Genomic DNA, 12,781 nt, shown 5'->3' with positions numbered 1-12,781 from the left:
AGGTTGTGAGCCTTGTCTGTGTACCACTGGAGAAACAGAGAGAAGGAAACAACACATGTCTGTGTACCACTGGAGAAACAGAGAGAAGGAAACAACACATGTCTGTGTACCACTGGAGAAACAGAGAGAAGGAAACATGTGAGCCTTGTCTGTGTACCACTGGAGAAACAGAGAGAAGGAAACAACATGGAGGTTGTGAGCCTTGTCTGTGTACCACTGGAGAAACAGAGAGAAGGAAACACGTGAGCCATGTCTGTGTACCACTGGAGAAACAGAGAGAAGGAAACATGTGAGCCTTGTCTGTGTACCACTGGAGAAACAGAGAGAAGGAAACAACATGGAGGTCGTGAGCCTTGTCTGTGTACCACTGGAGAAACAGAGAGAAGGAAGCAACATGGAGGTTGTGAGCCTTGTCTGTGTACCACTGGAGAAACAGAGAGAAGGAAACAACACATTGTCTGTGTACCACTGGAGAAACAGAGAGAAGGAAACAACACATTGTCTGTGTACCACTGGAGAAACAGAGAGAAGGAAACAACACATTGTCTGTGTACCACTGGAGAAACGGAGAGAAGGAAACAACACTGTCTGTGTACCACTGGAGAAACAGAGAGAAGGAAACAACACATTGTCTGTGTACCACTGGAGAAACAGAGAGAAGGAAACAACACATTGTCTGTGTACCACTGGAGAAACAGAGAAGGAAACAACACTGTCTGTGTACCACTGGAGAAACAGAGAGAAGGAAACAACACATTGTCTGTGTACCACTGGAGAAACAGAGAGAAGGAAACAACACATTGTCTGTGTACCACTGGAGAAACAGAGAGAAGGAAACAACACATGTCTGTGTACCACTGGAGAAACGGAGAGAAGGAAACATGTGAGCCTTGTCTGTGTACCACTGGAGAAACAGAGAGAAGGAAACAACACATTGTCTGTGTACCACTGGAGAAACAGAGAGAAGGAAACAACACATTGTCTGTGTACCACTGGAGAAACAGAGAGAAGGAAACAACACATGTCTGTGTACCACTGGAGAAACGGAGAGAAGGAAACATGTGAGCCTTGTCTGTGTACCACTGGAGAAACAGAGAGAAGGAAACAACATGGAGGTCATGAGCCTTGTCTGTGTACCACTGGAGAAACAGAGAGAAGGAAACATGTGAGCCTTGTCTGTGTACCACTGGAGAAACAGAGAGAAGGAAACAACATATTTAATTGTCTCATTCCAAAATTCATTAATTTATGTTTCCATTTTTTGTATTGCGTCAGTTATTTATAGGGGTGAATCGAACAAATCGATTCATCCATTATCAAAATCACAATGCTTCTTGTCAGCGACTTTTTTTCCCCTATTTTTACACAACACTCTTGTACAATGAAGTGTAAAATAGGGTGTACGGGGTTAATTCTTTCTCTGCTAACTACAATTATAATCGTACGGCAGGTGCCACCTACGTACATGTTCGTAACCCCCCTAACGCTAGACATTTCTGGCCTAGATGGGAGGGCCGCGGCTCAGATTTGCGCACACCCTGGATTGGTTCACCAATCTGTCCGTCAGCCCCGGTCTCTCCTCCCCCCCAGTGCAGCACTGTTATTGTGTCGACCAGAAGCAGAAATCACTGGTTGCTGGAGTATACCATTCTAACGGACTGTCAAAGTTATTTCCACAGAGTCGGCACACGTTGGTTTTGTGATGGGTTCTTCAGCCATTCTCCTCATTTTCCTCACATAGCCTCGTTTGAAGTTCCACTGGTAATGATTTCCTCACAGTGTTATTTTGAGGGGTGCACACCGCTCAGAGCCCTGACGTCACTTGAAGCGTCGCCTACGCGGAAGGGTTGACTCCCACGTTTAGGCCAGTGCAGCCCATGCGTAAATCCAGGCTTTCATTTTTCGGCTACCCCCCCGTATACTCCAAATATAAAAGCGCCGACCGTCACTTTACCTTTTAGCATTGCTCCGGTTGATATGGAGCGCCTCCGTCCCCACTAGCTATGGGATTTTTTACATCCAAGCTCAATTTAAATCCATTAAAAGCAAGATTTTCTATAGATCTCTAAAACGTATGAGCGCTGTCCATGGTTAGCCATCGCGCATCCCGATGCTCGTAAATCATTTGTGACTTGACTTTGTCTCGCATCGCTCCAGACATTCTGGCGAGAGCTAAGGGGTATGAGCTAATGCTGCTGATCACCGCTCACAACACTAGCCCCCACCTCCCTGATAACCTGGAAATTAAACGGCGGGTCGTTACAATGGAGAGTCAATGATGGCAAGGCTTAGCTGTGCTTACCAATCTATTATTATACATTTTTTTTTTTGGATTAATATAAAAAGTAATCTTTGCACTTGGTCCTCTCTTTTCCCCCCTCTACGCCAAATCTCATTACCAAAGATTGTCAATCTACAAGCTCACAACATTGTGTGAGCTTGTTGCTCAGGACACTCACCATGGCTTCAAAATCAACTTGTTCCTCAACCAGGGCTTTGGAGATTTGAGCCGACTGCTGGAAATGAACATTGTCTGTAATAAGTAGAACACACAGAAACAAACCAAAGTCAACAAAGAGTCGGATGACATCATCAGCGGTGGAAAAAGTACTCGAATGTAAACCAAAGTCACATCAACAAAGAGTCGGATGACATCATCAGCGGCTGAAAAAGTACTCAAATGTAAACCAAAGTCACATCAACAAAGAGTCGGATGACATCATCAGCGGCGAAAAAAGTACTCGAATGTTTTACTTAAATTGCGACGCATTGTGAGCTTGTAGATTGACTATTTTCAAATGGCCGAAATTATAGGGTTGAAGTGGTTAATGTATGTTTTGTAATAATAAGTAACTAAAGTTTTCAAAAAAAATTAGTGGAGTAAAAGTACAATATTTGCATCCGAGATCATAGTGGAGTAGAAGTAAACGTATTGGAAATTGGAAATAGTACAAAGTACAAAGTACAAATACCTAAACATTGTACTTAAGTACAGTACTTAAGTGAATGTACTTAGTTACTTTCCACCACTGGCACATCATCCATGCAACACTTCATGTGGACTATAGGTCACAGTGTCCTTGAGGAAAACGCTGATGATTCCGTGTCAGCTCACTCCTTCTAAATTGAATGGAGTACTTTGGCATGTATTATTAGCCCTGTTGTTTTTGGATGCATGGCCGTTAAATGAGACATTCTTTATCAGGGCAGGGCAGCAGCCTCTGCTCAGGCTGTTCCACTTGGCTTGTCTCAGAGCCATAGAATATGAACCATTCCATTGGTTGCCAATTGTGCACACATAATAATTATAATAAGAATAATATCAGGGATTTTTTATAGCGCTTTTCATAAGTACTCAAAGACGCTTTACATGTGTGGGGGCCAGTGGAGAGAACATAGAAAAAGGACAGCTTTATTAGGAAGAAACAAACACTGAGTTCTTCTTGTCAAACTATTCCAGACAGCGTCTCCGTTTTTACTACCCAGTTTCGCCACCAGTACAGTGAGGGGAGGGAGGGGCTAGCCGTGCCCGCCGCAAAAGAAAGAAACAACACAAATAAAAACTTTGGCGAAAACAGAAGCCCAACACGAGGATAAAGGAAACATTCAGTCCAAATGTCCAGCTTTGCTAATTCACAACAACAACAACTTACTTTGGTGTTGAAACATTTCTCTAACTATTAAATAATAGGAGTATCTTTTTATATTTGTCCAAGAAGAATACAGGCAGTAGCATATTAAGTTATGTAATAACTAAAACATTATATTGGCTATAGGCTATTATGGGGAATGTACACCAACTCGTTTACCTCAGAGAATGTTTTCATTCTGGATACAACCATAAAATGGTCTATGGTCTAATCTAATGGAATAAATTGATGATCAAATGCAGGAGTTTTGACGATTCAACTAACTGTAACTAGGGCCGTCGCCTTGCCCCCCCGCCCCTCCCTCCCCTTACTGGTGCGAAACGGGGTAGTAAAAACGGGGAGGCAGCCCTACAAGCATCAGCAGGCCAGTTTCAGGCTTTCCATTATACTTTACATCACACATAACCACTTAAACCCTCTTAGTAAACTACTTAGTTGACCAGGATAGGCTCTGTTCTGCTTCCGCTATTTTTTCTCCCTCTACACCAAATCTCTTCGCCAAAATCTACTACTCTACTACTCTGCTATTTTTGCCGAATGTTCCACCCAGAAAAGGAAAGGAATGTTAGTGTAGTGGTTAAAAGAAATAGAAAAACAGATGACAAAGAAATGTGCTTTGTCATCTGCCCAGTGTTGCATTTGAGCGGTTTACGGTTTTGTTATTGATACATTGACATAGATTGATCTGAGAGTTTATCAATCAATAAATCAGTTAATGCACATTTGTACAACAATACTAATGTGATTTATACGGTACAAATACTTAATGTATTTAAAATGCAGAATGCAAGAACCATTTGGAATCATTTGAGAAAGTTATTGTCTTACCGTCTGCTGTTCCATGAACCAAAAGATATTTTACATTATGGAAATTCTTGGCCAAGGCAGTAACTGTGCTGTTCTGAAAAATATGAATCAGAATGTGTTCTTTGTTCAGAAACAGTTTGAAGTTTGAAGTTTTATTGAGAGGATGGCCCCTTGAGATGTCGCATCTCGTTTAAGAGGGAGTCGAGGCTAAAGGGTCATTCAGACCGCTGTGATTGTTCTCTGCAATATTCTAATGCTTAAATGTATGCTCGCTTGTACGATGGCATTGTGCACCAAAAATAGCAGACAAACAAGCTTATAGGTCTGCTATTTTCAGTACAAAACAACATTGTACCACAATGTGTAAATCGGGTGTTTTATCTCCATTTAAATTGAAATAAGACATTATTTATCTTACACAGGACACCGTGTTTTCTGCTGTCATGTTTCGTATAAAAATGAGGCCTTTTCCCATAGAGACATACTGTAGGCTGGGACGTGTAAATCGGGTGTTTTATCTCCATTTAAATTGAAATAAGACATTATTTATCTTACACAGGACACCGTGTTTTCTGCTGTCATGTTTCGTATAAAAATGAGGCCTTTTCCCATAGAGACATACTGTAGGCTGGGACGTCAAGTGAGGTATTATTTGTTTTTTTTATTCTGTAACCTACGTGATCAGTTAATTCTGTAACGTGATCAGTGCCAGAAGCAAATAAGCAATGTGAAGAATCTGAAAAACTCTGAAGTTGACTTGGATCTGGTTTATCACAGTATAGTACTTACTTTATAGTTTGGGTTTTCAGAAGGTTGCTCCATGTACCGCTCTGTATAGATGGAATCTGGAACATACAATACAGTAACATTAAACAAACAAAAAATGAGTAATTTTCTATCAATTACACACTCCATGAAGCCTTGAATTCATAATAATAATAACTTTATTTATATAGCACCTTTCCAAAAACAAGTTTACAAAGTGCTTTACAGATAATAATAGCAGTAAAATAATACAATAAGAATAAAACAAAATAAACACAATTAAAACATTTCATAAAAAGGCTGTGCAATAAAGGTGAGTTTTTAACCACGATTTAAAAGAGGATACTGAGTTTGCCAGCCTGAGATCCTCAGGCAGTGAGTTCCACAGCCGAGGGGCCCGTACAGCAAAGGCCCAGTCGCCTTTTGTGATAAGGCGATATTTTGGAACCTTTAATAGGGTTAAGCTGGATGATCTCAGGCAGCGGCCAGGCTTGTAGGGAGTTAAAAGATTACGGATGTAAGCATGTAAATTCATGGAGATTTGTTTTTGTTTTTGTCGCATTCCTGAACCAATAATATCAGTATGAAACCTGAACCAATTCAGTATAGGAAACTCAGTAGGAGTCTAGGAGACTCCAAGAGAATGTTACTTAATAATTGCAGTGATCTATGATAAATAATATTGTCAGATAACTTATGAGTAGATGAGTAGAACGCATAGCCAACTACAGGCTATATCACCTCCTGCTCAGCAAATTAGACAACTGTTTAAGAGCAGGGAGATAGATACAGTGTTGGGGTGGAGGTGGGAGCAAACGAGCGCATACCCAGCTTCAGGGACGCCGACATCAAGAGGAACAACAGTGAATGTGGTGCACGTCAGTGTAAATAGTGTATCTGACTGCAAGCTACGTGTCATTAATGACAATAAATACACAAAGATGAAGCTTACCATAATATTCCCAGTTAGCGACGGGAGCAACTGCCATCCCACATTTGAACAGTCCACTTCCAGATCCCAGCACCATTGATGTTACATAGCCTCCGTAGGACTGTGGAGATAAATCCCACATTGCTAAACCACTTCAGCCCTATTTTATACTTTGTTGAAAATAGACCAGCTCACGACGCACCGTGATACGCTGTGAGCTTGTAGATCGTCTATTTTAGCTATTTTTGGAAAATGTTTCCCACATTTTTCAGAATTTTCTGGGAATGTTTTAAACGTTTGCTCTGGCCAGAGTTTTCTGTATAGCTAATTTGCATCTGTGGTCCCTTGGCAACATTTTAGAAATTCTTTGCCCATAACGAGATGCCCAAAATAGGGACGCCAAGGATATGATTGTTCAACAGTGTAATAATTACAACAATGTGATTCTGTTTTAATGTTTTTAAGGAACTTACCCAACCCCACATTGCAATTCTGTCCTCATCAATGAAGCCCATTTTGATGAATTCACTGAAACAGAGGGAACATGCACATGCATGTGTTGTTAATACTGCAACATAGAACTAGTAACTACTCTGTTACAAGTCCCGAATTCAAAATGCATTTGAGTAAAAGCACAGAAGTATTGGCATCAAAATGTACTTAAGTACCAAAAGTAGAAAGTACTCACAATGCAGAATGTCTCGTTTCAAGTTTTCAAATATATAAAACACAATTTGAAAATAGCAGATGACGCATTGTGAGCTTTTAGATCGGCTATTTAATAATGGCTGAAATGTATACTGTAGGGCTGAAGTGGTTAATGTATGTGTTGTAATAATAATCAAAAGCTACAAAGTAACTACTGTAGTAGCTAAAGTTTTCAAATAAGTGGAGTAAATGTACAATATTTGCCTCTGAGATGTAGTGGAATAGAAGCAAAATTACTGGCAATTGGAAATACTCAAGTAAAGTACAAATACCTCAAAATTGTACTCAAGTACAGTACTTAGGCCTGGGCCGTGGCTCAGCGGTCCAGGCACCTTGGCTGGTAATCCAGTCTGGCAGTGTGCCGCGGGTTCGACTCCCGATCCCGACGGCCTTTACTGCATGTCTTACCCCCATCTCTCTCCCCATTTCCTGTCAGCCTACTGTCTGTCCCTCCATAAAAAATGGGGCGAAAGCCACAGTACTTAAGTACAGTACTTAACTTAGGTAAATGTACTGTACTAAGTTACTTTCCACCACTGTACCGAGGCAGCATTCAAGATAAGCAGCAACATTTAATGTCCCCCTCCCCCCCCACACACACACGCACACACAGTGACTCAGCATTCTGTCTGTCGTCAACGAGACACCGCGGCAAGGTTCAGCGCTCATGATGACGTCCCACTGTTTTATCACCTCTACTAATGTTCCAATATCATTATTTTGGGGCGGTCACAGCCTGCAGAGAAGATTGAGAACCACTACCTTACAGTAAACAGCATTAAACGGGTCAAAGTCGGGCCAATTATTCGGCCATGTGAGGGCCGTGCAACCACTTCAGGTCAATGCTGTGTGCTTGAAGTGTTGACTTGTACTAAAATCTGCTTCTCCCATTCCTCACTGGCAGTGGTGGAACGTAATAAAGTACAGTATTTCCAATATTTGAGTGGTGTAAACCACTCCTACAACTGGCTTTGTTAGTGCAGAAAAAATGAGCATGGTTGCTATGTTCACCCTGTTCACCCGGGTGGTGTAAACCACTCCTACAACTGGCTTTGTTAGTCTGTGCAGAAAAAATGAGCATGGTTGCTATGTTCACCCTGTTCACCCGGGTGTGATTTCATTACGTCAGACATGATTTCATTACGTCAGACAGGCTATATAAGACCTTACACCACTCAGTTCACACGGGTGTGATTTTTTTACTTATACTCTACGTTTCGAATCCAAATATTGTACTTTTACTCCACTACATTTATTTGAAAACGAGTTACTTAGGTTACTGTAGGTTTTGATTATTATTATACATTTTGGCCATTTGAAAATAGCCGATCAACAAGCTCACAATGCGTCGCATCGCGACGCATTGTGAGCTTGTTGATCTGCTATTTTCTAAAGATTTCGAAAACATGAAATGGGACATTCTGCATGATGAGTACTTTTACTTTGGGTACATTAAGTACATTTTGCGGCCAGTACTTTTACTCAAGTACATTTTGAATTCTGGGCCCTTTACGTGTAACAGAGTAATTCTACATTGCAATAATGCTACTTTTACTTAAGTAAAACAATTGAGTATACTTATTCCACCACTGCTCACCGGACGGCTGTTATCTGATCTTCCACTTCATAGGTGCCCAGGCGCTTATAGATGGCGTGCATTATATGGTCGCCCTGGTAACCGCTCCCTCTTCCATCGAACTTGGCAACAACGATTTTCTCTGTGCTGGCCAGGTAAGACGACCAATCCGCATGGTACTTGAAGTCTACTGTCTGGCTGGCAGGACCGCCGTATCTGGAAAATCACAATCGGTTTATTTTTTGCAAGCACATTTGCGTGTACATTACAAGGGTTTGTTTTCTTAGAGAAATAACAATCGCAAAAAAGTACAAAATATTAACCCCTTCGTCTATGCTAAACCCCTTATCCCCTTATCCCTAAACTACTTTGCCTTTTTTTACTATTTTGAAAAACATTTTTGAATAGTTAAAATAGCCAATCTACATCGACACGTTTCATCGACAGTATTTTAGGGATAAGGGGTTTAGCATAGACGAAAATAGAGCCCTAGGTGTTCATAGTTGAGTCGTGTGGCTCATCATAATTGACCTTGATCACCAAATTTCACTACAGGTATATGTCAGATATTGAGTTTGATAGTCTTGTGTTGTGAGTTGATGATACAGTACTGTACAGTACATACAGAAAGACTTTAAATAGAGTCACAATCGCTTCGGCTCAACCAATACATAGAATCTCTATGTACAGCAATTCCGGAGGAAAGAAATGAACCCTACGGTATTTACAGTTAAGCACAACGAATCAATTTACTATATCGAATATTGATCATTGCCATTGTCACTTGAATGTACGTGGAAAATTTGTTTTACTTTGAAGCAATGAATGTGCAAATCTGATCCGAAAAGGGGCCAAATAATGAGTACATTGGTCAGGAACAAAAGTACCACAGACGAATAACAGTCTAAGTCCACACTATTGATCCATAATATATAAATGATAGATAAGGATTCAGGACAACAAGGCCTTTTCGTGGAGGGGTCAGTCTGAAATTTGGACTTAGACTGTTTTTCATCTGTGGTACTCAATGTTTCCTTCCACAGAAATACTGTGATACATATCTCTGCTGTCGGGAAGAAACCACCTAACTCCATGATCATTTAGTCAGGAAATTAAAAATATAGTTTTACAGGAAATGAAGAAAACCTTGTGTTTTTATGTTTAGAAAACAAAGCAATACTGCCTCATCAAAGTTGATGTTGTGACTTTTATTGTCAATTGTCATTTCTTTTAGCCAACACACAGACTACGGCCTCACTCAGACCTTTACAGCGTTGTGAGTGTCATGGCCGCCCCAATGCATTTCCAATGGAGGTCACATGGTCTGTTGTATGGCTTTCAGCTGTGTTTCGACTGCCCCCTCCCCCTCACACAACACAAATGTTGTGTCAAACCATGTGACCTCCATTGGAAATGCATTGGGGCGGCCATGACACTACACAACATTCATCCAACAAGCATACAGCAATGCAGTAAAGGTCTGAGCTCAGCCTTAAAGGTTGTTCAAAAGCACTGATTTATGCAAAAGAAAAATCAAAAACCTAAAAGATTTAGTGAGGTGGTTTCCTCCCGACAGCAACGACGTGTGGTCATGTGATCTTAAATTTTAGTCGTAGTTTTGGGTTCAAATGTTTTAGTTCATGAAACACACTGTCCAGCTGATATTGTATGCGATTTGGAAACTGCTGTAGTCACTGTTGTATCAGTGTTGCGTCGCCATGTGATGATGAGGATCTTACACTTCCACGAGCAGCGGATACTTTTTAGATTCTTCAAAGCCTGGAGGCAAAGTCATCTGGTACCACAGCTCTGGGGAGAGAATCCATATGAAATATTAATATAAAGACATGCTTCAAGATTAATTTAATCCCATCGAGATCTGTGTCACCTTAGCTTTTAACCACTTTAGAGTATACCTATTTACACGCACCTCGACAGTGGGTGCAGGCCTGCAGGGCCAATAAAGCAATCATGGAAGGAACTAGGGCACACACACCATTTTTTTGGTAAAGGATTAATTTATTGAAAAAACTTACGTTTCGATCCTAGTGGATCTTCGCCAGGTCAGTATGTACAGGTCATACTGACCTGACGAGGATCGAAGCTTGTAGATCTGCTATTTTTGATTTTCACAAATCTTTGAATATATATTCTTTCACAGCAAAAGCTTTTTAAGGTCGCTGGAACAAAATATCTTGAGATGGAGGTCTGCGGCCAAATACATATAATTCTGGGGGTTCTTTACATGAAATAGTTTGAGAACCACTGACATAGAAACATAGGTTTATCAAAGAACTGTCATGATTTAGAAGACATTTGTAGAATATGGTCTCAGGTCTTAATGGGTTGAGATTCATTCAGATTATTTGATGGCCTAATTAATGCACTTACTTAAATCTCCAATCTGAATGGTGCCGTGACGCATGGTGGGCATGTGGATCTCGGATATTCGACTTCCAAACTCTTTGTTGTGCACCAGAACTCTCATCTCTACAACTGTACAAATGGAGAACACAATACCATATCGTTGTTGTCGGCCATGAACCTCATATCTCCATATATATCAAACGTCATGTCCCCTCCCGCTCCCTCAGGTCTGGTGACGCAAACCTCCTCGACATCCCCAAAACCAAACTCCGTACGTGGGGTGACAGAGCTTTTTCCTTTGCTGCCCCAACCCTGTGGAATGCCTTCCCTAAGGCACTCAGAGATGCCCCCACCCTCCAAACTTTCAAAACCGCCCTCAAGACCCACCTCTTCAATATTGCCTTCCCTAGCTAACCCTTCTCACTGTCTTTTTTTTTCTTTTCTTTTTTTTAACAATGTATTTATTTTCCTTTTTTACACACAAATGACAATACAAATATACAAAAAAACAACGAACAGTACAAGACAATTACTGATATAAAGAAAGCAAAACAACAATAACCAAAAACAACAACAAAACAAAACAAAACAAAAACAACAACAACAGCACTACTCCTCTTCAGCTCCATCCATTAAATGTGACAAATTATTGTTCTTTATGTATCTTATAAAACGGCCCCACACCTCCTGAAACATTTCTTGTTTGTCCTTAAGAATGTATGCAATCTTTTCCAAAGGTAAACATAAAGACAATTCCCTGAACCACTGTGTAATACTTGGTTTGTCTGGCCTCTTCCAGGTCAATGCTATCACTCTCTTTGTAAAAGACATATATCTATAAACATTTGTTCATTACGCTTTATCTTGTGTCCCTCTGGATATAGACCGAGCAGGAAGAACTTTGGTTCTGGTACAATATTTATTGACAAAATCTTCTGTATTACTGTCTTTCTTTTTAATGTTTTTTTAGCTTTTAGTGTTTTCCTTTTTCTAATAAAGTTGTTTTTATTTTGTTGTTACCTCTGTAAAGCCCCCCCCCCCCCCCCCCCATGTAAAGCGTCTTTGGGTACTCTAAAAAAAAAGCACTATATAAGTTTGAGATATTATTATTATTATTATATTCTAACTTTTTGTGTTATAATATGCAACACCCTGCATGATCATACTGACAGCATCATACAAAAGCATCAATAGTAGCAGATCCGCAACCTCGATACGTGGCACAAAGCATCAATAGTAGCAGATCCGCAACCTGGAAACGTGGCACAAATAGGGTGACCAGATGTCCCTCTTTGTGTGGGACAGTCCCTCATTTCCAAGACTTTTCAGGTGTCCCACAAATTGAGACCCTGTCCCACATTGTGACTGACAGGTAATTGTATCAGTGTTCAAATGCCCTAATAGTTAGTCCCCTAATAGTTAGGACTTCTGTTGTAAAGCTCTCATTGTCTCTTCCTGCAAGATTACGTGTTTTTAAGCCTGTTAAAATAGCATAAAAATGATTTTAAAACAAAATGTGAGACACCAGAGGAGTTTAGAAATGATAGTCAATAGGCCTATGGTCTGACATATGACATCAAGGCATTTAATAGCAACTCAAGTAGTAAGTTGCTAAGCCGGTACTCCAGTATCGCTTGTGTGGGACAAGTGGGATGGGGGGACGGGGTCCCGTCCCCCCATCCCACTTGTCCCACACAAGCGATACTTCTGTCCCTCAAATGAACAGTTTGGATCTGGTCACCCTAGGCACAAAGCGATGCGTTTTGATCTTGTGGATCTGCTACGCTTGCTGTTATTGAATTGGAATCCTGAAAATTAACAGTTTTTAGACATATGAGGTTTCCACCCGACAGCATAATAAACAATAGATTTTTTTTCCCTGGTGTAACTTTAGATCCAGAATAACAGATTGCATGTCTACCTTCTCCACCTCTGTTGTCGTAGAGATAGACGCGAGGAATGGCTGGACCTTTGAAT

At 40.7% G+C, this 12,781-nt stretch overlaps 1 protein-coding gene across 1 annotated transcript in view; it reads right to left on the bottom strand.

The window, feature by feature from the left end:
• Window positions 1–12,781, bottom strand: part of LOC306917495 (dipeptidyl peptidase 4-like) — a 28,047-nt gene that overhangs the window by 723 nt on the left and 14,543 nt on the right. Inside the window, exons 17-25 of the mRNA XM_079495757.1 lie at window positions 12,726–12,773; window positions 10,829–10,933; window positions 10,177–10,246; window positions 8,459–8,653; window positions 6,627–6,681; window positions 6,175–6,274; window positions 5,247–5,302; window positions 4,479–4,551; window positions 2,460–2,533 (exon numbers count right to left, since the gene is read on the bottom strand). Coding sequence (XP_079351883.1) covers window positions 2,460–2,533; window positions 4,479–4,551; window positions 5,247–5,302; window positions 6,175–6,274; window positions 6,627–6,681; window positions 8,459–8,653; window positions 10,177–10,246; window positions 10,829–10,933; window positions 12,726–12,773 — 776 coding nt within the window. The remainder of the gene's footprint in view (window positions 1–2,459; window positions 2,534–4,478; window positions 4,552–5,246; window positions 5,303–6,174; window positions 6,275–6,626; window positions 6,682–8,458; window positions 8,654–10,176; window positions 10,247–10,828; window positions 10,934–12,725; window positions 12,774–12,781) is intronic.

This window comes from Electrona antarctica (genome assembly GCF_951216825.1).
Source record: "Electrona antarctica genome assembly, chromosome: 24".
NCBI classification, from domain to species: Eukaryota; Metazoa; Chordata; class Actinopteri; order Myctophiformes; family Myctophidae; genus Electrona; species Electrona antarctica.
Note: the sequence above shows the minus strand (reverse complement) of the source record. Positions and strands in the feature narration are given on the sequence as shown.